Source organism: Podarcis pityusensis (genome assembly GCF_964106645.2).
Source record: "Podarcis pityusensis genome assembly, contig: HAP1_SCAFFOLD_452, whole genome shotgun sequence".
Lineage (NCBI taxonomy): Eukaryota > Metazoa > Chordata > Lepidosauria > Squamata > Lacertidae > Podarcis > Podarcis pityusensis.
In genome coordinates, this window is record NW_028293291.1 from 5,162 (window position 1) to 32,470 (window position 27,309).

Below are 27,309 nucleotides of genomic sequence, written 5' to 3' on the forward strand. Positions count from 1 at the left end.
TGCCCTGATGGATCGAATCGTCTGCGGGGTCCAGGACATCCGTCTGCAACGGTGTCTGCTCGCCAAGCTAGACCTCACGCTGCAGAAAGCCATTGAGGAGGCCGTGGCCTCGGAAGCTGCTGAACACTCCACCCAGGAGATCCGCAAGGCCAGCAGCCCGCGTCTTGCTAGGAAGCCAGTTCCAGTGCATCATGAAGAGGCCAGGAGTGACGAGGCATCCTCCAGTGAAGAGGATGACGTGCACCAGACAAAGCGGGAGCGCAGGAAGTTCAAACAGAAGTCCAAGGGCCAATCGGAATGTGCTGGCTTTGTCAACCCACTACTTAATACTAGCCATCTGCTCTTTGCTCGCTGAATAATGTGTCCCAGCCGGTACCAGTCTTCACAATATGCCAGGGCTCAGCTATAGCCAATATAATATCACATAAGACACACTGCATCTCACAGCTCTGCTAGGTATAACAGCACCCTCCCCACAAAGCAGTTAAACTTTGGAGGAATGGGAACCTTTTACAAAGTACTTAAAAAAACAACTGAATGAGTTGGACTCCTTGGCAGGTTTTGAATAAACATGCACAAATTTATTTGTTGACATAATAGATGGATAACTTAGAGATTTTTACATTCTCATAACATGCAGAGAACAATATATGCAAATAAATCAGAAAGAGGAACTGAGGGAAGGGAGGAAAATACAATTGTTGAAATAATTTGTTATGTGAAAATAATCAATAAAAACTTTTTTTATCTAAAAAAAGAATCATGCACTGTGCCGTGGGCGAGGGTGTGAACTGGGCAGCCCCCTGCTTTTCTGCCCAGTTGTACATATGGGGTAACTTTGCTAGTATTTACAGCATCCATCTTGCGATTCCTCAGGAGGTTAAGTATCTGCTTACAATGATAAAATGCTTCTGTTTACAACGGCATAATTCTTTCCAATATCTGGGCACACGAACATTTCCTAACAATGTGTGTTTGGGGAGATGGAGGAGGAAACACCTGCCTTTATGCATGACATCACGACCATGACATTCACAATTGGACTGTAAATGTAGTTAACAGCAGCTTTCTCCCAGCCAAGAAGTGGCTCAGAGAAATCCAGGAGGGATTTCAAAGCAGACTGCACAAAATAAACATTTTTAACCTTAAAGCTATTAATAGGCCTTTTTAAAATTAAAGCCACAACACAAAGGCGTTCCTCAATAATCCCATCTTCCCCTTTCACACTAGTTATCTCCTATGCTGTTCAATGTCCCCAACATTACACAGCAGATTCTTAGGTTTTGTTTGGTGCTTTGAATTGATCTTAAAGCAAGTCACTTTGAGTTACCTTATAAGAAATGACTAACAAATACAATAAATAATAGTAAAATAGAATGATGATAATATAAACTCAATTGTCTGGAAGCTTGAAGTACCATTTGGCTTCTTAACTAGTTTGGTGCTCGGAAAGCATGATTTGGTTCGATGTCTGTATTGAGCCACAGTCTCACATCGGCTAACGCCGCAGGAGTTGTCTTTATTGTGTGTACTTGGGGTGCAAAAATTCACTACTTTGCTGCATCTCTTCCCATACATGATGTCCTTTTTCCTGTCTCTCTCGGAGACCACCTTCGTAGGAAAATAGAAGAATCACTAAGGAGAGGTAACCAACTGGCCAAAGTCAAAAGGTAGCATCTAATAGTAGTGACAGCAGCATGTTTGTGACTTAAAAGAAGTGGCTACTATAGTTGCATACAATTGTGGTTTAGTGCACTGAAGCAGAGACATGTTTAAGTAGCAAAAATGGAAAGACTATTAAGAGTAGAATACAACACCTCAGAGTAAAAATAAATGTTGATGTAGCAATTTGTGATGCTATCTGACAAACCCACTGCAATGCACCAGTTTCTTAGTGTGCTTGCCAGATTAACAATTGGCGAATGATACTTGAAACTCAACACTGACGTCGTTTCTACCAATAACAGCCGTTACATCAAATTGTGCAGAAACGCATTGCTGTATCAGCACACAGCTTATAGATCAGTCTTTGCTATATATAGTCATGACAGCAGGCCTGTCACAATATCCCCAGTACACAAGCAGCTTTTAGAAGTGGAAACATGTAGTTTGAAAACAGGCATTTCAAACATGAACCATACTGATTTGGTCTTTTGGTGTATTTCGCAAAAAAATTAATAAATAAACGTATGTGTGTTTTCAGTAGTATACTCTTACAATTTAGTAAAATATTAAGAAAAAAAGACAGCTTTTCTCCCTACAAAATATGAATTTCAAGATGCATATTTGGTCCAATGTGGCACCTGGGGGCACATCATGCTGTTGGCGCCCACTGAGGTTTCCAGCTCCTGCTGATTTATTGAAATGTAAGTTTGAGAGGGCTGGGGGGGGTATTTTGTAGTCCAAAACAAAACAAGTGCCTCTGAACCGAAAAGTATTGGGGACCCCTATGGTAGCAATGTGTGAGAAAGCAAAGACTTGTTTGCAAGACACAGTAATTTATTTACCGGTAAAAAGATCATTTCCAATTATATTAACTCATAGTATATATTAATACAACTATTTCATACACCATGCAACATAACAGTCCCGCAGTAAAACTGCAATGAACTGATTAATAACTGTTTATATACATGCTAATAAACCAATTTTGTCCAGTCCTTCAATGTACTTGTCACTGCCGGACAGAAAACTATTCTGTCCTCTTTGCGCAACATTACTTCCCCCAGAAGAGCATTTTGCAAACAGGAAGGAGGTCATCCAAAATCTGAGCATCCGTTTCAAGCAAACTTCCTACAAAAACCACAGCCCTGAATCTCAGGAAGCATCAGTCTACAGTTCATTCTGCAGCTACTTCCATGTAAGGGGCCCTGATTTTCCAGTGTCTCTGGCTCGAGTTCCCTTCAATCCAATGGACTGCCCAGAGCGACTTCTCAAATCACGATCTGAAACTTCACTTTGTGCCATCTCTTCATCGTATCTAAGGGCAAAGAGAAAGTCAGTACTGTCCCATGGGATTCACAGGTGGGCTAAACAATGATCAGAACAAAGTGGTGCCGCTCTTCCTAGACTTTGCTACTACAGGTTATAGATGGAGGAATTGAATGCTTGCCAGTTATCTGCCTATTATTATTATTATTATTCCACCACCCACAATATCAGCATGGTTCACAACACAAAAGTACATGATAAAAATGTGAACAAAAAACCAACCAACCAATAACCCCCTTCCCCCAACCCCATGCATATTGGAAGCATGTGAAGGAGAATACTTCTGGTTCTTCTGCATGCAGAAAACCTGTGTGGGGAAGATATTTTATATATAAAGGTAAAGGTAAAAGTACAGTATTTTTCGCTCTATAGGACGCACTTTTTCCCCTTCAAAAATGAAGGGGAAATGTGTGTGCGTCCTATGGAGCGAAGATGCCATAGCCCCGCGACCCTCTCCCGGCTGGAGAGGTGACGCGCGGCTATGGCAGGAGCCTCTATAGCCGCGCGTCACCTCCCCAGCCGGGAGAGCACGCGCGGGGCTAAAGAAGCCATAGCCCCGCGACCCTCTCCAGGCTGGAGAGGTGATGCGCGGCTATGGCAGGAGCCTCTATAGCCGTGCGTCACCTCTCCAGCCGGGAGAGCACTCGCGGGGCTAAAGAAGCACCCCGTGACCCTCTCCCGGCTGGAGAGGTGACGCGCAGCTATGGCAGGAGCCTCTACAGCCCCGCGTCACCTCTGCAGCCGGGAGAGCGCGCGCGGGGCTAAAGAAGCCATAGCCCCGCGACCCTCTCCCGGCTGGAGAGGTGACGCGCGGCTATGGCAGGAGCCTCTCCGCTGCGCCTTTCCGCTGCTCCCTGACCTGCTCTTTGGGGCTGGTGGTGGGCTTCCCCCCGCCAGCCCCAAAGAGCAGGTCGAAAGGAACCTGAAGCCTGGAGAGCGAGAGGGGTCAGTGCACACCGACCCCTCTCGCTCTCCAGGCTTCCAAGGTAGCCGCCTGAACGCACCTTAAACGGCACCTTGTTTTAGAGCGGGAAAACAAGAGGGGGAAGTTCTCCCCCTCTCTGTGCAGCGCCTCCTGCTGCTTCACTGAAGGGGCGCTGGGCAGAGAGGGGGAAATTTTTTTTTCTTGTTCTCCCCCCTCTAAAACAAAGTGCGTCCTATTGTCCGGTGCGTCCTATGGTGCGAAAAATACGGTACTCCTGACCGTTAGGTCCAGTCGCGGACGACTCTGGGGTTGCGGTGCTCTATAGGCCGAGGGAGCCGGCATTTGTCCTCAGACAGCTTCCGGGTCGTGTGGCCAGCATGACTAACACCGTTTACCTTCCCACTGGAGCGGTACCTATTTATCTACTTGCACTTTGACGTGCTTTCAAACTGCTAGGTTGGCAGGAGCAGGGACCGAGGAACGGAAGCTCGCCCTGTCATGGGGATTCGAACTGCTGATCTGATCGGCAAGCCAAGAGGCTCAGTGGTTTAACCCACAGCGCCACCCGCATCCCTATTTCATATACACACACACACAATCTCCACTTCTTGTGTGTAGTCTACAGTGATACAAAAACCACTGAAGTTTAGGAAGAGCTATACCACCATTATACTGCTGATTATGTACTTTGGCTCTATCACAGGACAGAAGATAAGAATAAGAACTTGTTATTTTGAATTGAAAGCTTCATGTTAATGTGTATGTCCTGTCAATACAGACAACTGCATTATTTCTTCCAGGGATGTGCATCACTACCATCTAAAGCCTCAGCTGCCATTTACTATGTAAGTACTTTCCATTTTGCTTCAAGATTAATGGCATAAATGACAGACGGTGACGTCACTCAAGTGAAACAAATGGCTCATCTAGAAGAATCTTAAAACTTTTAACAGCAACAAATCTCAGAGCTACTGCACTTTTATAACTTGCCACAGCAATCTGCAACATTCTGAAATACAGTGGTACCTCAGGTTAAGTACTTAATTCGTTCCGGAGGTCCGTTCTTAACCTGAAACTGTTCTTAACCTGAAGCACCATTTTAGCTAATGGGGCCTCCTGCTGCCGCTGCGCTGCTGGAGCCCGATTTCTGTTCTCATCCTGAAGCAAAGTTCTTAACCAGAAGCACTATTTCTGGGTTAGCGGAGTCTGTAACCTGAAGCGTATGTAACCTGAAGCGTATGTAACCTGAGGTACCACTGTACTTAATAATGTGATTATCTGGTGAATAATGGCTGTCATTTCAACAGCTATTCACAGAAGGATGCAACTGTAACAGACATATTTAACCAGATATAATGAGGACAAATTGTGTGGTACAGTACAGAAGTCAACGGTGCAAGGCTGGAATCAGGAATGGCTAAGTCACCTGGCACCCTAAGTAAGACTCAATTCAGGTGATCTTAGTGTCTGAGGCATAAGTATTTCACGGGACTATTTTTTTCCACCATAAAATGGGTCTTTCTGCAGTAGAGATCCCTGTGGATTGCTTTGGGAAGGATTTAACAAAAATACTAAGTCTACAGACCTTGTGAACCATTGTGTTTTTATGCATTATGCATTTGTCATGGTCTGAAATTGCTCAGAAATGTGTTCTAAGAAGTCATTCATAAAAGAAATAAGTAATAATGTGCCATCTGAGTAAAATTTTGCTGAGTTAACACCAAGACTAGGTTACACTCAGATACTAGTCAAAAGGCAGCCCTAAAGCATCTACTTGCAGAGGTTCAGACAATTGCTTTATCTATGATTAATACTTACAAAATCTCATAATGTCCAAGGGCTTCTTTGGGGGGAGATTTATTCCATTTACAGTCTGGAATTTCCCCGTTAGGGACAGCAATGTTAAGTGTGTCATTAATAAGATTGTATTTGAGGATACGATCATTGGCAGTACTGGAAGTTAGAGATGGAGAAGCGTTGACCTACGAAGTGTACACAGGAGGGAGAAAAATAGATAGTTCACATCCACCAATTCTTCCACAAACAGAAATACGATAAATCATCAACAGCTCCTCAGGGTCATTTCATAACAAGTTGCGCAATTTTTGATGACTTTTTTACCTCATATCGGCCCGTTTTCTTAAAATTTTGAACACTTGTTGAATGATCAGAACTAAGTTTAAATCTAAAAGTTTACTTTTTTATCTCATCCCGTTTTTGAGTTGTGGGGGTTTGAAATTTTAAAAAACTGACAATTGTGGCCTTGCCAGACTAAACAAAAATCTTAAAAGCTCAGCTCAGAATTGAGATATTTCCAAACTAAAAATATCAATCTCTTCAGAACTTCATGGGCTTTAATTTGATATGTCACATGATGGATTTACTTTAAATTTTAAAGTTACAAAATTAAAAAAATGGTTGAAGTGATAAAAAATTATTAGGAATTAAAAATTCCAAAAATGTATTATTTCATATTTCTAAGAGCGTCCTGCAAAATTGGGATCTGACTAGGATCGCATTTAAAAATATAAATTTTGTACATATTTGTTGGCCCTATTGGGTTCTATTTAGGATAAATGGGTTTTCCTGGAGTAAAATGTAACTGAATAAACAAGACTTCAAACGATAGGATCAGTTACTTCAGGCATTTCTTCCACAAGTTATTCAATTAAAGGGTATCTGAAAGGCTAGTCAGGCTTTTCTTTTTAAACAGTGCTCCAAGGCGGTTTCAAAATGAGAACAGAAAATACGGAATAAAACAAGAACAAAACCAAAAGGCCACAGAAGGTCCAAATAGCCAAAGGCCTGGTTACAGAGCAAGGTTTTTGCCTGGTGCCTAAAGACAGGGAAAGAAATGCCAGGCAAGAGCCTTCCACAAACTCCCATTTCCATCAGACTCAGCGCCTGCATGGCCAATGGACAAAGAACGATGGGAGTTCTAGCTCAGCAACAACGGGAGGGCCAAAGGTTCCCTTCCCATCATCTAACAAGGCTTTTCTGCAGAGTTGTAGATCTCGAAACGTGCCCCTGATTTTCATGAATCGAGACAGCCAAGTTTGCGAAGTTCCACCAGGTGCTATGATGCCGTAGTTTGGTCACCATAGTTGCCCTGGCTTCATTTCCCACTTCCCCTATGGCAGGAGCCAGCAGAGCCCGAGTCCCAGCTCAGGGGCTCAGCATCCACTATGCCCCATACAAGGAGGCAGCAAGGCTTCTCTGTGAGGAGGGGCATAGCTGAGTGGCCGATTCCTGGGATCTCTGATGAGAAGTGATCTCCAGAAACAGCGCTGGGAAATATCGACATTGGAGAGCAACAGCTACGGCAGCCAGTGCTAGACTAGATGGACCAACGGCCTGGATTCATTATAAGACAGCTTTTTATGAGTAGGATTCCTCAAAAGCAAAGACTTTCCCATTCAGAGTCTCGAGAAGGGGAATCCTTTAGGAGCCAATGAGCAGGACCCTTTTTCCACACTGCTTTTCAAAGGAAACCTGCAACGCCAAGATAACTCCGCTTACCTCAATAAGCCATGGCTTTAGCTTGTCATCAATGATGATGTCATATCCGTAACATTCAAAGCAGTGTTTATCATTGTTCATTACAGGCTGAAAGAGTTGAAAACGTACATGAGAGCAGAAATGAACATCGGTACAATTTTACTAGCTACGGAGTCTGACTAAGACTCCTGAAATAAATATGCAAGGCATTTCAGTTACATGCTCCCTATTTTGCTAGGCTGCTGTCAGCTGTGGGACGCCCTCAATAAATGATACAAACAATCATATTGTGGGCTAGAAAAGGGGGTCCAAAAAGTATGATGGGCTACTGCTTGTTATTGCCACCAACCCAGCTGCTCTCCACCCATAAAGGACTCAAGGGAAGGTGTTGGGCATCATCCTGCTTTTAAGAACCCCCAAAACTCAAGAGATCCTGTCCAAGTCTTGCTTTGCATTGAAGGGGGTGGTTGCCAGGCTCAAGGATGCAGCTGCCACGTGATCGTATTCCTCAGCCTGGTGATGAGAACCAAGTAATACTTCTTAAAAAAGTATTTTTCAATCATACAAAAAACTATGTAGTTCTGAGGGCATGCTATTGTCCCCTGATCAAATACTCATGCACACACATACGCATGCCAGCCTTGGCAAAAAGGTAACATTTATAGAAACCCTAAATGACCGTGACCTTGGACCGACCAGAGGGATGGCAACCCTGGACTTAATCTTAAGTTGCGCCCAAGCCCAAGTACGAGATGTAAAGTGTTGCTGGACTGAAAGGAAGGAGTGACCATAGGACTATTACATTAAATAAACGTGTAAGTGGCCACTTGCCAAGAAAATCCAACATAGGAACATTTGAGTTCAAAAGAGGAAACTTCCCCCAAAAAGAGGGAATGGAGAAACTTTCCAAGAGGAAAAGTTTCCACATATAGAGCCTTTTAGTTTAGAAAAAAAGGCAAATAAGAGGTGACAGGATAGAAATGTCACGGCACGCAGAAAGGGGATAAATTAAAGTCTTTCTCCCTCGTAACACGAGGAACTCATGGAGATCCAGTGAAGCTGAATGTCGGAAGATTCATGAGAGACAACAGAAAGGACTTCACACAGCACATGGGATTTGCTCCTACAATGGAAAATGATGGCCACCAACTTTGGTGGCATTAAAAGAGGTGTAGCCAAATTCACAGAAGACAAGGCTGTCGGTGTCACCTAGCCAATGATCAGAGGCACCATGGTTCAGAAAACCAGTTTCTGGAAAGTGGAGAATACGGTTGCAATCAGGTCCTACCTGCAGGCTTGCTATGGGCATCTGGTTGGCTACTGTGAGAACAGGATACTGGACTAGACGGGCCACTGGCCTGGCCCAGCAGAGATACGTTTATGTTCCTATATAGTCCTTATTTGTACACAACGTGCGTACTGCCTGCTTAATAAACTCTGTGGCCTTTTTTTAAAAAGGACACCGAAAAGATAAGCACACATATTTACAGCCTCAATATTCAAACCGGGAAGAGCAGAAGGAAGCATTATAAAACGTATTTTTCTTTTGTTTCTCTACTCACTGCAACGGCTTTCAGTGACTGCACAATTATCCAGTGAATTTCATCAAACAGCTTGTTGGTGACCTCTTTCCCACGAGTGCTTTCTAAATACAAGCGCAGATTGCTCACCGTCCATTTCCCACCATGGATGTGATTGTAATCATCCTGCAGAGGCAAGGCATCAAATCAAAAAGTATAGATTTGATATCAGCTGTAAACACACTCGCAACATTTTCCAAACAGTTCTTTGTTGATCTAATAGAGCAGGAGGTTCACAAGCCAGACTCTGAAGTAAGTAAGGACAGCAATACTGTTGTGAAAGAATAAAGGGAGCTGTCACAATGGTCTTCAATCAGGTTTTGTATGCAGGATAGCTAGTTGGAGAAACAGAGACATTGGCCCCATCAGCGCTGTGCATTTTAAACAGAATTGTACCACTTTAAACAGATTGTTACCCTCCCCCCCGCCAAAAAAAGCCTGGGAAATGTAGTTTGCTAAGGGTTTGAGAGTTGCTAGGAGAACCCTGTTCCCCTCAGAGATAGAACTCCCAGGAATTAACAGCACTTACTGTAAGTCCACTAAACCAACAATGGGAAAGAGGTTGTAATCAAGGGTCTGAGGAACTGTATTTTTATTACCTATGTTCAGTTTATTAAATTATTTAAAATAATTTAAATATACATTATACGAAAATGTTCCAACTTTACCCCATGCTTCTGAATGGCAACATTGGTAAGATGCACAAACATGTTGTCTAATTCACTTGTACTTGGTGTGTATTTTACTGTGCAAAAGCGACAAAACCCAAGTTTATACCTGAAATGCAAAAAAAGGGAGGGGGCAGGTTTTATTGTTCACCAATTTATTTATTTATTTTAACTTATAAACTGTCCTGGAAATATTGATATCAAAAGCTGGCATATGCATTCTTAAAAAAATAAATGAATAAACTTCTTTTAATCCAATAAATGGATGTATTACAGCAATAAATGGACACATTACAGCAACAGTTATTATGGAGAAAACAACTAAATACATCATAATGTCCTGAATGCATTCTGGAAACAGCAGCTGCAGTCCTCACTGCATCCTGCACAATCACCTTGATTAGGATTTTACTGCTCAGTTTCATAATGATGAATATCAAAGTTATTAAGGAGGTATTGAATTTTTCTCAATGCTTTTTGCAATCCTGTTTATTTTTCTATTAGTGAATCAAAATATTGTGTCCACTAAAGGGAAAGATTTAGAAGTTAACATGGTGCCAGGGCTGGATGATATTCATCCAAAAGTTCTTAAAGAATGCAGAATTCTGACTGCTGGTCTATTACAGGCTTCCTCAACCTCGGCCCTCCAGATGTTTTGAGACTACAATTCCCATCATCCTGCTAGCTAGGGATCATGGGAGTTATAGCCAAAAACATCTGGAGGGCCGAGGTTGAGGAAGCCTGGTCTATTACTTCCTGGATTCTCTCCCCACCCCAAAACCCCCCAACAACCTGGTGTTATGACTCAACTGATTAGGAGACTGATTTTTAAAATACATATTAAGCAATCTAACTCCTACCCTGTATACATATCCAAACCATGATAGAGAATAAGAATGGTTTCTTCAAACTATGATTTCAGAAGTCTTTGAGATGCTCAACAAAATACAGAGATAATATTAAAAGCTAGATATTAGAAGATTAATTCAAAAAGATTTAGACTAAAGCACTTCAAAAGTTTCTAAAGACATCTTGGCCAATATGGAACAAAGAAACAGACTTCAATGAAGGAAAGTGAAAAGTTTCAGGGCAATGCCAAATTGTACAAAAGTGATTTCCAGCAAAACCACCTTCAAGCTGGGAGAAGGAGACACAGAGGTTGCATCCAGACTTGCAGGGAGAAGATAGCTGCAAACTGCCTGCCTCTGTGGGTGCAAATTTGTGTCAGTGCAAATCGGGTCAAACAAATTCTCCATGCCGAAATTATGGGGGTGGGGGAAATAACAAACAAATGTTTGTTTTCTTTATGATTTGCCCTGCTGGGATACATAAGACAATTTCTAGATGGGGTTATTTTGGAGAATGTCATCTGACAAACTTAGCAGGGTTACTCAAAATCTCCCTTCCCCTCTAGCTTGCCAATATGCATAGGGAAATATAACAAGTTAAAATACAACTTCCTCACAACTCTTGATGAAAATTACCCTCCCTCACTTTTTATTTCCAGAGTGCCACTTCTCACCCTGAAAGAGGGGCATTGTCAGAATATGGACAACTTACATGTAGCATCTCAGAGGACGGTAAGTAGACACTAAAACATACAGGCGAAGGTCAAATTTCTTGCCACCTATCAGTAGAGGATTGTTGATATACAGAGAAATCACATAAGCTTCTTTAGAGGACTGAGATATAAACCTAGGGAAATGTATATTTTATTATTTAAAATGTGCTAGTTGCATTCAACTGTTTGCTTTTATTTGTAAAACTAGCTCTAGAAAAGTAACAAAGGCAGTTTCATTTTAGTGCTATATGCAGAACTGTTGAACAAGAAGAGCTGACAGATAGGACTGATTAAATCTTTCCGAGAAAAGAAAGAACTTCCCTAGACCGCAAGCATTTAAAAGCAAGGACGACCAATGTGCTGCTCACAGAGTGCTTCTTGCAGCTACGGGACACTTTGTAGGAAGAAGTTCCAAGGACTCATTAATGTAAATAAATGATTTTAAATATAATAGCTTTTGTCTTAATCTGACTGGCAAAAAGTTTTGAGAATATTCTTAAAACTCTATCCACCACAGTTAATAGTCATTTGGTGCTTCCCAAAACAGCTTCCACTTCCTTTAAAAAGGGCACTAAAATCATTCCATGCAATTACACCAAAGCAATCAGTGCCACAACTTACAATATTATAGGCCCCATCTTTTCTGTACACCTATTTCTAGATTCATTTTTATCTTACACATGTGAAGTGCCCTGTAATCTGTAATAACTGTTTGAAGCACTTATGAATGACCTTCCAGCAAAGTAAGAAAGTCACAAATTCAGACAAACATGCTAGACTGCAACAAGGAGTTAAACAAGACCCCACCCCTTTTTGAAGAAACATACGTGGATGTTTTGCTGTCTCGAGACCATTTTTTAATTTGGGAAAGTTTGTTGATAAGGAATATTCCTTTCCCTTGAGCTTTTCCGCAGGGTTTCATAATCCAAGTACTGGAAGGGTTTTTCCGGAATTCTTCAACAAATAAATTGTAATCAGCTGGGAGCATAAAGGTGACAGGCACAAAGTCTAAAACGCACCAAGGAAAACCAAGACTTAATATAGCATAGTTTTATAGAGTGCCATTTAAGTACACAGTAGGGACGCAGGTGGCACTGTGGGTTAAACCACACAGCCTAGGACTTGCCAATCAGAAGGTCAGCGGTTTGAATCCCCGCGACGGGGTGAGCTGCCAACCTAGCAGTTCGAAAGCACGTCAAAGTGCAAGCAGATAAATAGGTACCGCTCTGGCGGGAAGGTAAACAGCGTTTCCGTGCGCTGCTCTGGTTTGCCAGAAGCAGCTTAGTCATGCTGGCCACATGACCTGGAAGCTGTACGCCGGCTCCCTCGGCCAATAAAGCGAGATGAGCACCGCAACCCCAGAGTCGGCCACGACTGGACCTAATGGTCAGGGGTCCCTTTACTCTTACCTTTAAGTACACAGTGCTTTGCAAAGAAATGGTCCCCAAAGGAATTTATTATCTAAAAATATTTAATACAGTATATACATCAACACATAAAACTAAAGGGGAAAACGCAATCCTGTTCACATTCTCTCCTAGTCTACATATTTGGTTAGTTAAGGTGATGGCAGCGACAGGGCTCATCTTCTCTCCAACACCTGCACTCCATGTTTAATACTAGAGTAGAAAGAAGCTGGGATAGTTTCGACCAGGCTTCCTCAACCTCGGCCCTCCAGATGTTTGAGACTACAATTCCCATCACCCCTGACCACTAGTCCTGCTAGCTAGGGATCATGAAAGTTGTAGGCCAACTTATACACTCAAGGGCCTGTGAAAGAAACAGACTTAGACCAATTTTTGAAAACAAATGGATTACAAAAAATACCTCAAGAAAAGAGACTAATTTTGAATGACAGAATAACGGAACAGGAAATAGAAGGTGCCATTCAAAACATGCAACTGGGTAAATCTCCAGGCCCAGACGGCTTGACCTCTAGATACTACAGATCTTTAAAAGAATGGCTAATTCAACCATTGAAAGAGGTCTGCAACGAAATAATGGAGGGGAGGAGGGCACCAGAGTCGTGGAAAGAAGCATATATTACACTTGTACCAAAAACAGAGGCTGAAAAGACACAACTAAAGAACTACCGCCCAATATCATTACTTAATGTGGATTACAAAATTTTTGCAGATATTTTGGCGAAAAGATTTAAAAAAGTGCTGTTGGAAGAGATTCATAAAGACCAAGCGGGCTTTCTCCCAGGAAGACACTTATCTGATAATCTGAGGAATATAATTGATATTTTGGAAAAACTAGAAGTGAATATAAACACTAAAGCAGTGTTGATATTCGTAGACGCGGAGAAAGCCTTTGACAATATTTCTTGGAATTTTATGAAGAAGAATCTTCAGGGTATGGGGGTAGGCCAAGGTTTTGAGAATGGTATAAGTGCAATTTATTCAGAACAAAAGGCTAAACTAATTGTAAATAACGTTGTGACGGAAGAACTTAAAATTGAAAAAGGGACACGACAAGGTTGCCCAATTTCCCCTCTTCTTTTTATTTCGGTCCTGGAGGTGTTGCTGAATATGATTAGAAGGGACCAGATGGTTAAGGGTATACAGGTCGGAACTAAACACTATAAATTGAGAGCATTTGCAGATGACTTAGTATTGACGTTACAGGAGCCAGAATCTAGTACAAAAAGGGTTTTAGAACTGATTCAAGAATTTGGTCAAGTGGCAGGATTTAAATTGAACAAATCAAAAACCAAGGTTTTAGAGAAAAAATTAACACCGTTTGAAAGAGAGAGGTTTCAGAATGAGACAGGGTTAACAGTGGTTAAGAAAGTTAAATACCTGGGGATTAACATGACAGCAAAAAATGGGAATTTATTTAAAGATAATTATGAAAAATGTTGGTCAGAAGTGAAAAAAGATTTAGAAATTTGGTCAAACTTGAAGCTTTCACTGCTAGGCCGTATTGCTGCGATAAAAATGAATGTATTGCCTAGAATGTTGTTTTTGTTTCAAACTCTGCAGATTGTGGACAAGATGGACTGTTTCAAGAGGTGGCAGAAAGATATTTCTAAATTTGTCTGGCAGGGCAAGAAACCTAGAATAAAATTTAAAATACTAACAGATGCAAAGGAAAGAGGTGGATTTGCCCTGCCAGACCTCAAACTTTATTATGAATCAGCAGCTTTTTGCTGGTTGAAAGAATGGCTACTTCTTGAAAACACTGACATTTTGGATTTGGAAGGTTTCAATAATGTATTTGGATGGCATGCATATTTATGGTATGATAAGGTCAAAGCACACAAAGCATTTAAAAACCACATTGTCAGGAAAGCGCTATTTAATGTTTGGATAAGATATAAGGATTTGCTAGAAAATAAAACTCCAAGGTGGCTGTCACCAATGGAAGCGAAAGCCTTGAAAAGGGTCAATATGGAGGTCAAATGGCCGAAATATTGGGAAATTTTGGAACAAGACGGAGATAGACTGAAATTGCAGAGTTTTGAAAAACTAAAAAACAAAGTGCGAGACTGGCTTCATTATTATCAAATAATGGAGGCATTTAAATTAGACAGGAAAATTGGCTTCCAGGTGGAAAAATCAAAATTAGAAACAGAATTGTTAGAACCCAATACTAAGAATCTGTCAAGAATGTATAACTTGCTGCTGAAATGGAATACTCAAGATGAAACGGTAAAATCGGCTATGATTAAATGGGCACAGGACGTAGGACATAACATTATGTTTGCTGACTGGGAACAGTTATGGACCACTGGTATGAAATTTACGGCATGTAATGCCTTAAGAGAGAATATTATGAAAATGATATACAGGTGGTACATAACCCCAGTCAAGCTTGCGAAAATCTATCACTTGCCCGATAACAAATGTTGGAAATGTAAAGAAACTGAAGGTACATTCTTTCACCTTTGGTGGACGTGCCCAAAGATTAAGGCTTTCTGGGAAAAGATATATAATGAATTAAAAAAGGTATTTAAGTATACCTTTCCCAAGAAACCAGAGGCCTTTCTCCTGGGCATAGTGGGCCAAATGGTGTTAAAGAAGGATAGAACTTTCTTTATGTATGCAACAACAGCAGCAAGAATACTCATCGCAAAGTATTGGAAGACACAAGAACTTCCCACACTGGAGGAATGGCAGATGAAACTTATGGACTATATGGAATTGGCGGAAATGACTGGCAGAATCCGCGACCAGGGAGAAGAGTCGATGGAGGAAGACTGGAAGAAATTCAAAGACTATCTTCAGAAATACTGCAAAATTAAGGAATGTTAGAGTGATGTTGGATTGAAAATAAGTGGTTTCCAGCTATACAGGTTAAAGTTAAGGATAGATTAAGATTAAAGATCAAGATTAAAGATGTTTAAAGAAATGGAAATTTGATAATAAAAGGGAAAAATTTAAAGGTATATGACATTAAGAACAAGGATTATGTTTAAAAAAAAAAAGTTGAAGTTATATATTTTAATATTTTATTAAATTAAAGATTGGGTTTAAAAAAGTGGAAAAGAAACTGCTGGACAAATAATGCAGATTGGAATACAAAAGAGGGAGGTATGAGGAAGTCCAGAAAATAAGTAATTTAAAATTGGGAATGGAAAAGAGAGTTTGTTTTTAATTGTTATGTTTTGTGTTTTTATTGTAAAATTTTGTATTGTTTTTTGTGTGTGTGTTGTTTTTCTTTTTTCTTTGTTTAAAACCTTAATAAAAAATGATTCAATAAAAAAAATGAAAGTTGTAGGCCAAAAACATCTGGCGGGCCAAGGTTGAGGAAGCCTGGTTTAGACCAATTAACAGGTGACAGAGAAATAACTTTTTTGTTGTTCACCATCTTAAGAGGATTACCATGAGTCGAAGAGTATCTGCAGAACATAACTATCAAGAGTTACTGAAAGTCTATTTAAACCTTAACTGATAGTAAGTATATTAAGAATGGAGTTGCATTCTCTCAACTCATACTATAGTAATGCTAAAAGCATCATGGGAAAAGTCTGATTCTAGACAGCCAAATAAGGCTGTAAACCCAAGCATACATAATGGGAAGTCAATCCTATTGAAATCAACTCGGCTTATACCCAAGTCACCTTGGTTAGGATCAGACTGCAAGCTCTACAACTGATGGCCTCAACAAGGCCATGTCTGTTTTTTATACTCTTGGAAAGACCAAACATGATTTTAAACACCTGCTCCATTACCAGCCTCTCATAATCTTGGACAAATTACATCTTTTCTTACACTATTGGAAAACTGTAGTAAGACTTGCAATAAGGCTGTGTTCAATATGTCTGCTCTTTTAAATCTGCAAAAATATGCTTCAGAAACCTTGTCCATGTGACGTTTTCAGAAATCTGTCTCAGCTGATTCACGACTGACATGTGGCCTATTGAGCTAAGTACCGGCCTCAAAGCAACGTTATCTGAGCCCTCATGTCTCAGTTGTATTTTAACTGAGATGTGGTTCAAAAAAATCACTGATGTTTTTATCTTAATGCGCTCTTATACACAGTCTGGACAGGCAAAAAAACCACTCTCAACTTGCCTTTAGGGGATCTTTCATGAAATAAATTTGTTCCTCAGACCCTCACACTGAAGCTATCCTACTACCTACTACCTACTACCTGAGAAGATGTGCTCTACACAATTAAGAGCTTTTGAAGTGCTTACATTTCCCCTGAACTGTTGTGTATGTGGTCACTGACCTTGAGCAGAGCAAGACACATGGAGAGATGAGTAAGCTGCAGAATTCCCTGGAAAACCACAGGCCTGGTTCAGACACCACTTTAAGTCACAGTATAAGATTCAGTATGGCTTAAAGGAAATGCACACTTTGTTCGTCCCTTCAGTCCACCAGCGAGAGATCAAACCAGAGGTTGGCTTGCCGTTATACAAACAGCATGTGCCGGTTCACACATGTTTCCCAACAAACTATTATGGTAAGCCAAGAGCAGACCTTGTCGCCTACCAAACCACAATGGTAAGCCAAGAACTAACCCCATCATGATTTGTTAGGAGACAAACAAACCACAAGGACTGCTTTCCACAAAACAGCTAGCCCGCCTCTGATTTGTTTCCTCACCATCAGAAAGGAGGGAAGGAGAACGAACCATGGTCTTTTTGAGCAGCTGCACCAGACACCCTGCTCCACAGTAAGTTAAACAATGATTTAATGTGATGTGTGAACCGGATGGCAAAGATCCAAATTTCTGAATATCTATTATATGCTACTGAGGGATGTCTTGTGTTTAAAATGCACATACAAATAGTAGAATTGGCCAAGACAACTCACCTAAGTAAAGGTATTTTCCATTTTCATCTTTCTCTGCAAGAGGGCTACCTTCTTTTTCTAATTCCTTCCTGTACCTCTTAATATTTTTGACCATTAAGTCCTTTCGGGTGAGCTCATAGTGATTTGGGAAATGGTTGACAATCTGGTCATCAGAGAGGCGGTAACCAGTCTCCACGCTGAAAACATTTCGAATAGTTTGCACACTCATCCTGTGAAGAGAAAATTGTCACTGGGCTTCCCCCAAAATATGCAACTCACAACCTGATAGGAATCAGGCTGGCCTTTGCATTAAATATGATCAGAAGAAAAAACTTGAAGACATCTAATAAGAAATCTACTTCACTCTTCTTACCACCTCTTCTCCAGAGAATTTCCAAAAGGCAGTCATTCTTGAAGGTGGAGCAGGCATTCTATAAATTGTTGTTGTACCCTACAAATTATCTCGTTATTCTGCATTCCAAGCTCTGCTTTCCCCCAGGAATCATTACAACAGGAGGGGGTTCGCACGTACCTGCTGCCTCTCCAAATTATGGTATAAGTGGAGTGAGCAGTTTCTGAAAACTGCATGAATATAAACCACTGATGAACTGAACCCTAACAAGATGCTCTTCTCATACACAGGAATTAGATGACCATATATTTTAAAACACAAAAATATATACCATGATAACAAAGAAAAACTATACCCACCCCGCTCCCCGTTTAAAAGGCCAAAGATTGTTTAATTAGCCCAAGGCCTAGGAGAAGAGGAATGTTTTGCCTAGTGCCTAAATATACGTAATGAAGGCACTAGGTGAACCTCCCCAGAGAGCATCCCACAAGGAGGGAGTCACCACAGAAAAGGCCCGCTCTCGTGTTGCTACCCTCCGGCCCTCTCATGGAGGGGGCACATGAAGAAGGGCCTCAGGGTCCAGGTTAATTTGTATTGGGAGGTACTGAGTTCAATGGGGCTTACTCCCAAATAAGTGTAATTATGTATGCAACATGTTCCACAACACACACACACACACACACTGCTTACCAGTAAAAATTCCAGTCTTCATTTTCTGACACTTGGACCCATCCCCTCTTCTCAAAGTTGTTTATAAGCACAGATTTCTCTATGTCAGTAACCCATTTGACTTTTCCTGCCATTATCCTAAAAGTAAAAAAAAATGCATCTTAATTTAAATGGGGAAAACTGATACAGGTGAATACAGGCAGTCCCTCATTTACGTGGGGGTTACGTTCTGAGGCACCACGTGCATCGATGAAATCATGTATAATTGAAACCCATTGGAAAAGCCTGCAACACCCCCCCCCCCTTTTCAGTGACATTTCAGTAACATCTTTATGACATTTCCGGGTCACTTCCTGTTCAGAACGATGCACATATACATGGTCACATACATATTGAACACGCCCAAATGGGGGGCTGCCAGTATGTGAAATAATTTCCACAAATAAATAGCATTTAATGGGAAGAAAAGGAATAAAATATTAGAACATTTTAATCCTGCTATATTTAGCCCAGCAGGGATAGAACATGGCACTCTGGGCATAGAAGGTACAACTCACCAATGCAGCCTTTTTAAAAAAGATGTTTAATTTGCACTATAGCGCTTATTTATTAAAGTATGACTGCCCAATTTCTCTCACGGCTTTTAAGGCATGTTTTGAGATTGAAAGTTTATTTGGGGAGGGGGAATTAGTAAAATGCTAGCGGCTGGAAAAGAAGAGGTGTTTTAATAATTTATTTTAAGTAGTGCTATAATCCTTTTTCATTTTTTAAAGTTTCACTCTACCAATGTTATAATAATAATAATAATAATAATAATAATAATAATAATAAATAGCCAACATGCATTTCTGCACTAAATGAAAAAAATTACAAAATTTAATGACAATGTGTGCCAAGTCACAAAATATTCACCTACTCATGTCAAAACTATACCCCTTGGAAGGAAGGAAGAATAACAGTTCCATACCTTCAGGGATTGTACTCCTCCTCCATTTCCCCCCCTTCTAAATATGCCAGATTTCTGCAGCCTGAAAGAAGAATAAGCTCCAGAAGTCATAAAAGAAGACTACTTCGATAATATGATGTGGATAGCCCCACAAAGTCAATGAGGCATGGCAATTCTATACAAAACCTATTGTGGGGAGCACCCTACATCAAATTGAATTTATCGAGGGACTTACATGCAGGATAATGAAATATTCCAAGTTACCCATAATACAAATGTAAGAATCACAACATTAGTTTGGTGAGCGGGAAAGGATATTGAGAAATCTCTCAGCAGGTCCCTGAAGCTGGGTTTTCCCCACATGTCCCTATGGAATAAATACTGCTAATGCAGATTTCATTATTTTTATTTTATTTTAAGTATTTATACCCCGCCTTTCTCCCAAACTGGGATTCAAGGCAGTGTACAACCTTTCAAAACATAATTATAGAATAAAGGTAAAGGTAAAGGGACCCCTGACCGTTAGGTCCAGTCGCGGACGACTCTGAGTTTGCGGCGCTCATCTCACTTTATTGGCCGAGGGAGCCGGCGTACAGTTTCCGGGTCATGTGGCCAGCATGACTAAGCCGCTTCTGGCAAACCAGAGCAGTGCACGCAAACGCCATGTACCTTCCCGCCGGAGCGGTACCTATTTATCTACTTGCACTTGACATGCTTTCGGACTGCTAGGTTGGCAGGGGCAACAGGAGCTCACACCGTTGCGGGGATTTGAACCGCCGACCTTCTGATCGGCAAGCCCTAGGCTCAGTGGTTTAGACCCGCGTCCCAATTCTAGAATACAAAGTAACAAAAACCAAATAGTTAACAACAACAGTTAAAATGCAACGACACACACATTGAAAACCAGCATCAAAATTAAGTTTGCCCTGATAGCAGCTCCGTGGTCAACATCATCTGCCCCTTCGGTTCCAAATGCCTGTCTGAATAAGAAGGTCTTAGCCTGTCAGCAGAAAGAGAACAAAGGGGAAGCCAATCTAACTTCTTCTGGGAGAGAATTCCACAATATGTGAGTGTGACATTAACATATATGAGAGAGTGCTGAAGGGGAAATAGTTAAATAGTTTGCACAGACAGGACCCAGGGGGGTGGAGTCAGTGGGTTCTGGGAGGAGTTTGTTGGGAGTTGTGGGTGAGCAGTTGGTTGGCTGGTTGGGAAAGGCAGTTGGTAATAGAGAGACAGTTAGGGCTGTGGGTTCTTGAGTGTGGGGAGGTAGAAGAGATAGAGTGAGGAAAATAAGACTAAGAAAGTACAGTGGTACCTCGCAAGACGAATGCCTCGCAAGACAAAAAACTCGCTAGACGAAAGGGTTTTTTGTTTTTTGAGCTGCTTCGCAAGACGATTTTCCCTATGGGCTTGCTTCGCAAGACGAAAACGTCTTGCAAGTTTGTTTCCTTTTTCTTAACACCGTTAATACAGTTGCGACTTGACTTTGAGGAGCAACTGACAGAACGCGGTGTGGTAGCCTTTTTTAAGGTTTTTAAAGACTTTGGTGATTTTTGAAGCTTTTCCAAAACTTTCCCGACACCGTGCTTCGCAAGATGAAAAAAATCGCAAGATGACAAAATTCGCGGAACGAATTAATTTCGTCTTGCGAGGCACCACTGTAAAGAGCAACAACGTTTGGAATACCGCAAAAGTTTTTTTTTAAGTCTGAAATAAAATACATTCTTTATTAATTGAAAAGCTGACTGAGACTGAAGTGATTTTACCAGGCAGGACCTGGTTGGTGGCAGCGGATTAGTGGTGTACGGGTCAATAGTCCGTGAGACGACCGGGGGCTCCGTACGAACGCCACAAAATTGGTGGCAGAGGCGGGATTTGATAAGTCTAAGAGCCGGTGAGGGGAAGCAATACACCTGGAGAGGGGAAGGGTAAATCAGGGAAGAGATTACCTGGCCCGAGGGTGTGATTGAGGATAAACCCCAGATTGCTGCGAGGCCGAGATAACAATAAGAGCAAGAGATCTCAAAAGACTGTTCTGGCGGAGGCTTAGGCTCAGGGTCAGTGGAAGGAAGCTTGAAGGGTTAGAGGCAAAAACCTAAAGCTATACTTTGGGGACCAGGGTCTTGAAAAGCCAAGCCGGGAGGAACAGTGTTGAGAGTAAAAGTCTCTTATTTAATTAGCGCAAAATACTGACTCACCCATAATGCCACCCAAGAAGACCAAGCACCCAGTGAGAGAAAACCCACATGAAAGCTCTGGAGAAGAGAAGGGGAATCCCCAGGGGGAGGAAACGAGAATAGAAGAGATGACTAAAACCCCACCTGAAGTAGAAGTTCCACAGTTCTCAGAGGATTTTGAAAAGTGGAAATTAGTACAAGAATATAACTTGAAATTAGAGCTTGAGAAAAATAGAACTGAACAAGAAAAATTTAGGCTGGAGCAGGAAATGGGAAAGGAAAAATTGAGGGCTGAGCAAGAAACTGAACAATTGAGGCTTGAGCAAGAATTGGTAAAAGAAAGGGAACAGCAGCAGTTTCAGTTAGAGATGAGACAGTTGGAATTAACGGTTTTAGAAAATCATAGAATCCTAGAGTTGGAAGAGACCACAAGGGCCATCGAGTCCAACCCCCTGTCAAGCAGGAAACACCATCAGAGCACTCCTGACATATGGTTGTCAAGCCTCTGCTTAAAGACCTCCAAAGAAGGAGACTCCACCACACTCCTTGGCAGCAAATTCCACTGTCAAACAGCTCTTACTGTCAGGAAGTTCTTCCTAATGTTTAGGTGGAATCTTCTTTCTTGTAGTTTGGATCCATTGCTCCGTGTCCGCTTCTCTGGAGCAGCAGAAAACAACCTTTCTCCCTCCTCTATGTGACATCCTTTTATATACAGTGGTACCTCGCAAGACGAATGCCTCGCAAGACGAAAAACTCGCAAGACGAAAGAGTTTTTCGTTTTTTGAGTTGCTTCGCAAGACGAATTTCCCTATGGGCTTGCTTCGCAAGACGAAAACGTCTTGCAAGTTTGTTTCCTTTTTCTTAAAACCGTTAATACCCAGGGTGCATTGCTTGAAGAGGTGCAGTTGCGACTTGACTTCGAGGAGCAACTCATGGCATGCGGTGTGGTAGCCTTTTTTGAGGTTTTTGAGGTGTGGTAGCCTTTTTTGATTTTCAATGCATTCCTATGGGAAACCGTGCTTCACAAGACGAAAAATTTGCAAGACGAAAAAGCTCGCAGAACGAATTAATTTCGTCTTGCGAGGCACCACTGTATTTGAACATGGCTATCATATCACCCCTTAACCTCCTCTTCTCCAGGCTAAACATGCCCAGCTCCCTTAGCCGTTCCTCATAAGGCATCGTTTCCAGGCCTTTGACCATTTTGGTTGCCCTCCTCTGGACACGTTCCAGTTTGTCAGTGTCCTTCTTGAACTGTGGTGCCCAGAACTGGACACAAATCGTAATAATAGTAATAATACCAATGGGTAGAATCAAATGAAGATAGATTTAAAATGCTTTCCTGAGTTTAGAGATAAGGATAGCCCAGAAGCATATCTAGTATCCTTCGAGAGAGCCTGTCACGATTTTCAAGTGAGAGAGAAAGATAAAATGATGATCTTGAGAGCTAGGATAAGCGGTCCTCTGGCCGAAATATACGCTCAAATGACTGAGGAACAATCCCGAAATTTTGAGGTGTACAAGCAGGTGTACTCTGGGATTACCTCAGAGCAGTTGAGAAAAAAATTTAGAAGTGTGACAAAGGTGAGGGAGGAAACCTATGCGCAGGTGGGTGCAAAGATAAAAACTGACCTCACAAGATGGTTAGAGCAAGAGAATGCAGACACGGTACCTAAGATTAGAGAAGTGATAGCGTTGGAGCAATTTTACAACACAATAAATGGCCAATTGAAGTACCTGATAAAAGAAAGGAACCCCAAGACAATAGAGGAAGCAGCTGGTTTAGCCGGTAAAATAAATGAAATCAGAGACCATGGATTGGATGGGCCAAAATTTGGTGGGAGATATTGGGAAACAAACAAGAATAAATTTCAGCAAACCAAAGGAAAGATTACCTCAGAAACCGGTAAGAGAAGCAGCCCCTCATCAAACAGCCCACATGAGAAGGCACACACCCTTACAGAGTTTACTGAGGGAAAAGTCAATAAAACAAGTTATGCAGGACCCAAAGACATTTCGTGCTGGAGATGTGGAAAATTAGGTCATAAAAGTTTTGATTGTAAAACAGGAAAAGAAACATCTAGTTATAGCACCACACAGAAACGGACATCTTGTATGCAGCCTGTGGAGCAGGGCCAGACTAGTCAGGTTGTCAAGGGAACGGCCATGCCAACTAGGCCCGAGCCTGCTGAGGTAGTAGAAGCCAAAGTCCTGCACTGTTATGCGATTCAACAAGATAATCTCTTGTTAAAGAACGCTGGAGAGTATATCTGGATAGACGGAAAAAGATATCTCGGGTTAAAGGATGCGCGATCACAAGTCACTATAGTCCACCCGGAGATAATCAAGGATGAGGCCATAATTCCAGGAAAAGTAATGAAATTAAAAGGAATTTCGAAACAAGCAGAGATCCTAAAGGTGGCGGAAATAGATGTCAGGTTCAAAATCTGGGCAGGGAAGTGGCAGGTAGCCCTTTGGGAAGAAATTCCCACCCCTGTGCTCATTGGTTGGGACATTTTAGAACATGTGCAGAGTACTTTCATAGTTACCGGAGCAAAAGGGAGCCCACAGTCACCTAATCCTGAGGGGGTGGATACAGTAGCAGAGGCAGACAGTGCTGAAGGACAGCAAGGGGGTGATCAGTGTGAGGAAAGAAAAAACACCTTTTTGTTTCCTTTGACTAAAAGTCAAACTCCCAAGTTTTGCCAAAAAGCAAAAAGAAGATACTGAGTCACAAATGTGCTTTGAGGCAGCCGAGTCGGAGAGGCCGCTAACTCCTGAGTGCCCAGAACGGTTTTGTTTGAGCAGGGACCTTTTATATCGAGAAGTCCTTGCCCCACCATGTAGGCGGGGTGAAGAAGTGAGAAGACAGTTAGTAATCCCACATGAATACCGAGGCAAAATCCTGCAGCACGCTCACAATAGTGTATTTGGAGCGCATATGGGTATTACACGTACAAAATGGAGAGTGGCTCAAAATTTTTATTGGCCAGGCAATACTGTCAAGCCTGTGACATATGCCAGAGAAGAGGCACCGGTCAAGACAAAACAAAAGCCAAATTGTGCCCCTTGCCTATCATATCAACCCCTTTTCAACGGTTAGGGCTGGACCTGATAGGGCCATTGCCTAGAGCCAGGAGGCGGGGAAACATACACATCCTCACCATAGTGGATTACACAACCAAATATCCAGAAGCCATTCCGTTGCAAAACATTGAAACGGAAACGATGGCAACTGCTTTAATTAACGATATGAGTAGATTGGGCTTTGCTAGTGAAATAGTCACTGACTTGGGTTAGTGGTGTACGGGTCAATAGTCCGTGAGACGACCGGGGGCTCCGTACGAACGCCACAGTAAGCAGACACAGAAAAACATTCTCCCTTGCCATGCCTTTGATGCTGGTGTCATTGAGAGAAGTACCAGCGAAATATATTTCATGTGGCCTGGGCCAAAGCCATATAACCAACACTTGGAATTGTGCTCAGAAATGGACCAGCAGCCAGTGAAGTTGTTTTAACAGGGGCAGCCCCACACACAACACGTTACAGTAGTTCAACTGACATGTGTCCCAGTGGGCGCAGTTGGCGCATGAACCATAATTATGGAGAACGCGGAGATCCAAGTTCAGGACCGAATCCAGGAGCACACCCAAACCGTGAGCCCGACTCTTCAAGGGGAGTGAAACCCCATCCAACACAGCTTGAATTCTTATTCCCTGAGCCTTCTCCCAACTGACCAGGAGCGCCAATGTTTTGTCTGGATTAAGCCTCAACTCGTTCAGCCTTATCCAGTCCGTGACTGACATCAGATACTGGAAAAGAGATCGAGGCATTCTGCAAGGTCTTAAAGAGCACTTACCTATCAAGAAAATAGAAGTGAAGGAAACACTGTTTCACGGCTTCGATAAACGTAGATGCTGGAAGAGGAATGGACTTTATAGATCGAAGGATTTGATTGTGGACAGTAGAATTGTATTGTACCATGCTACTAAAAGGAATAGGCACCCCAAGAAACCTCAGTGGTTCAAAAACATTCAACAGATTTTATTTCTGCTGCAATAAAAGACCAGGCAATTAAGGATCTGAGGCAGGGATCAGCAAGCTTGTTCAGCCGTGGGCTGGTCCACCGTCCCTCAGACCATGTGGTGGGCCAGACTATATTTTGGGAAAAAATATAGGAACAAATTCCTATGCTCCACAAATAACCCAGGGATGAATTTTCAATGAACGCACTCATGTAAAAAGACGCTGAATCCTGGACCGTCCGTGGGCCGGATTGAGAAGGCGATTGGGCTGCATCCGGCCCCCGTGCCTTAGGTTGCCTACCCCTGATCTGAGGAAATAGTTATGAAAAGGAGAAAAATAAGGAAAACGGGAAACTCTGAATACAAGGATGCAGCAGCCACATGCATTAAATGACAACTGTGCACCTGCAAACAGATACTAAGAGTCCTCTCACCAATATAATCCTTTTAATTAATAATAATAATTATTATTTTGCCACACACCTTAAGCTGGCTGTGCACAAGTTAAAAGTGTGTACCTTATGGGCTTAGTATAATAGTTTTTTAACAGTTCATGTTTAATTGACATTTTGACTGCCTACCCAGGGGGATTGGACTAGAGGACACTTTGTGCCTCTTCCAACTTGGGCTTTTCTTCCCTTTGCACGGCCACCTGCTCCTGCCAAATCACCCCCTGAAGGCCCTCTCCCTCCTTTGGCATCTGGCTCCCCTGGGGGGCTTTTCTTTAGAAATGGAGCGCAGGAGCTGCAGGGGACACTTGGGAAAGAAGCTGAGCCGGCTCCCTGCCTGAGGGCTAAGAAGAACTTATTGGTGTATTGTCGCCATTAAAATGATCCATGATCCTGTTGCTTGAGGAGTATGCGGAGATCCATTAAAGAACAACTGCACCCGAATGAATTGCTGTGCAAGGAAGACTGCTTCCATGCGGGGCCGGGGGGGGGGGCAATTTGAGGGGAAGCCCTGCTGGGAGGGGGCCGCCTGGCTTTCTTGGGTCTTTCCTTTCGCCCCAGGCCCCTCTCGGGGTCGTGGGCTCGACTAGATGCCCCCCTGGAGCCCTGCCCCGTTCTGCGCTCAGCTGCCCGGCCTCGAGACGCGGAGGGGCAGGGAGGGAAGCTCTTTACCTGCCCCAGAAGCGGAGGCGCCGCCGCCGGAGGCCTTTCCCGCCGCCACGGGCCCGCCCAGGATCCTCCTCGCCCGGCGCCTCGGCCTTCTCTCCCCCGAGAAGCCGGCAGAGGAAGCCGGCGGGCCGCTCCCCTCAAAGCGCTTCGCCAGCCGCTGCCTGGTAACCGAGGGACGCCGGGGAAGGGAGGAGAAGGCGGCGGCCGAGAGGCGTCTGTCACTCCCCTCAGAGCGGAGGAGGAGGCGGAGGTCTGGCCCCCTCCCCATCCCCATCATTGGAGGATAGCTAGATAAAGGCGTATCTACTGCGCCTCAGGGGGCTCTTAAGCGCCTTTCTCCTATATATACAGTGTATATATATATATATATATATGTGTGTGTGTGTCTATATATATATATATATATATATATATATATATATATATGACGGTTCTAGATCTGTTTATCCCCCTCCCCTCCCCCCCAGAGCAGCCCAATGTCTTCTGCATCTAACGTTTGTCACCATCATCATCTATTTATTTATTCCCTGCCTTCCCCCGCCCCCTA

At 42.5% G+C, this 27,309-nt stretch overlaps 1 protein-coding gene across 9 annotated transcripts; it reads right to left on the reverse strand.

The window, feature by feature from the left end:
* Positions 1–2,075: 2,075 nt before the first annotated feature.
* TTLL1 (TTL family tubulin polyglutamylase complex subunit L1) lies at positions 2,076–27,056 on the reverse strand. 9 transcript variants are annotated; one of them, XM_081024458.1, is made up of 11 exons: positions 26,766–27,056; positions 25,479–25,536; positions 18,514–18,630; positions 17,493–17,701; positions 12,051–12,231; positions 11,223–11,357; positions 9,663–9,771; positions 8,977–9,120; positions 7,436–7,522; positions 5,735–5,898; positions 2,076–2,980 (listed from the first exon to the last, which is right to left on the reverse strand). In XM_081024458.1, the coding sequence occupies exons 1-11, from the start codon at positions 27,037–27,039 to the stop codon at positions 2,851–2,853; spliced, it is 1,608 nt and encodes a 535-aa protein (XP_080880584.1). In that variant the 5' UTR covers positions 27,040–27,056; the 3' UTR covers positions 2,076–2,850. The 9 variants fall into 9 exon arrangements, with proteins under 9 accessions (XP_080880584.1, XP_080880587.1, XP_080880588.1 ...); XM_081024461.1 differs by lacking the exons at positions 25,479–25,536; positions 26,766–27,056 and adding exons at positions 20,334–20,438; positions 23,514–24,150; XM_081024462.1 differs by lacking the exons at positions 25,479–25,536; positions 26,766–27,056 and adding exons at positions 20,334–20,438; positions 21,763–21,947.
* Between the last annotated feature and the right edge of the window lie 253 nt (positions 27,057–27,309).

Coding starts and splice junctions, on each gene's coding strand:
- TTLL1 (XM_081024458.1), bottom strand. CDS start 27,039: ATGATGGGGATGGGGAGGGGGCCAGACCTCCGCCTCCTCCTCCGCTCT. Junction 17,702..18,513: donor GAAGACTGGAATTTTTACTG/GTAAGCAGTGTG, acceptor TTCTCTTCACAG/GATGAGTGTGCAAACTATTC. Junction 9,772..11,222: donor CGTCCTCTGAGATGCTACAT/GTAAGTTGTCCA, acceptor TTTGCATTTCAG/GTATAAACTTGGGTTTTGTC.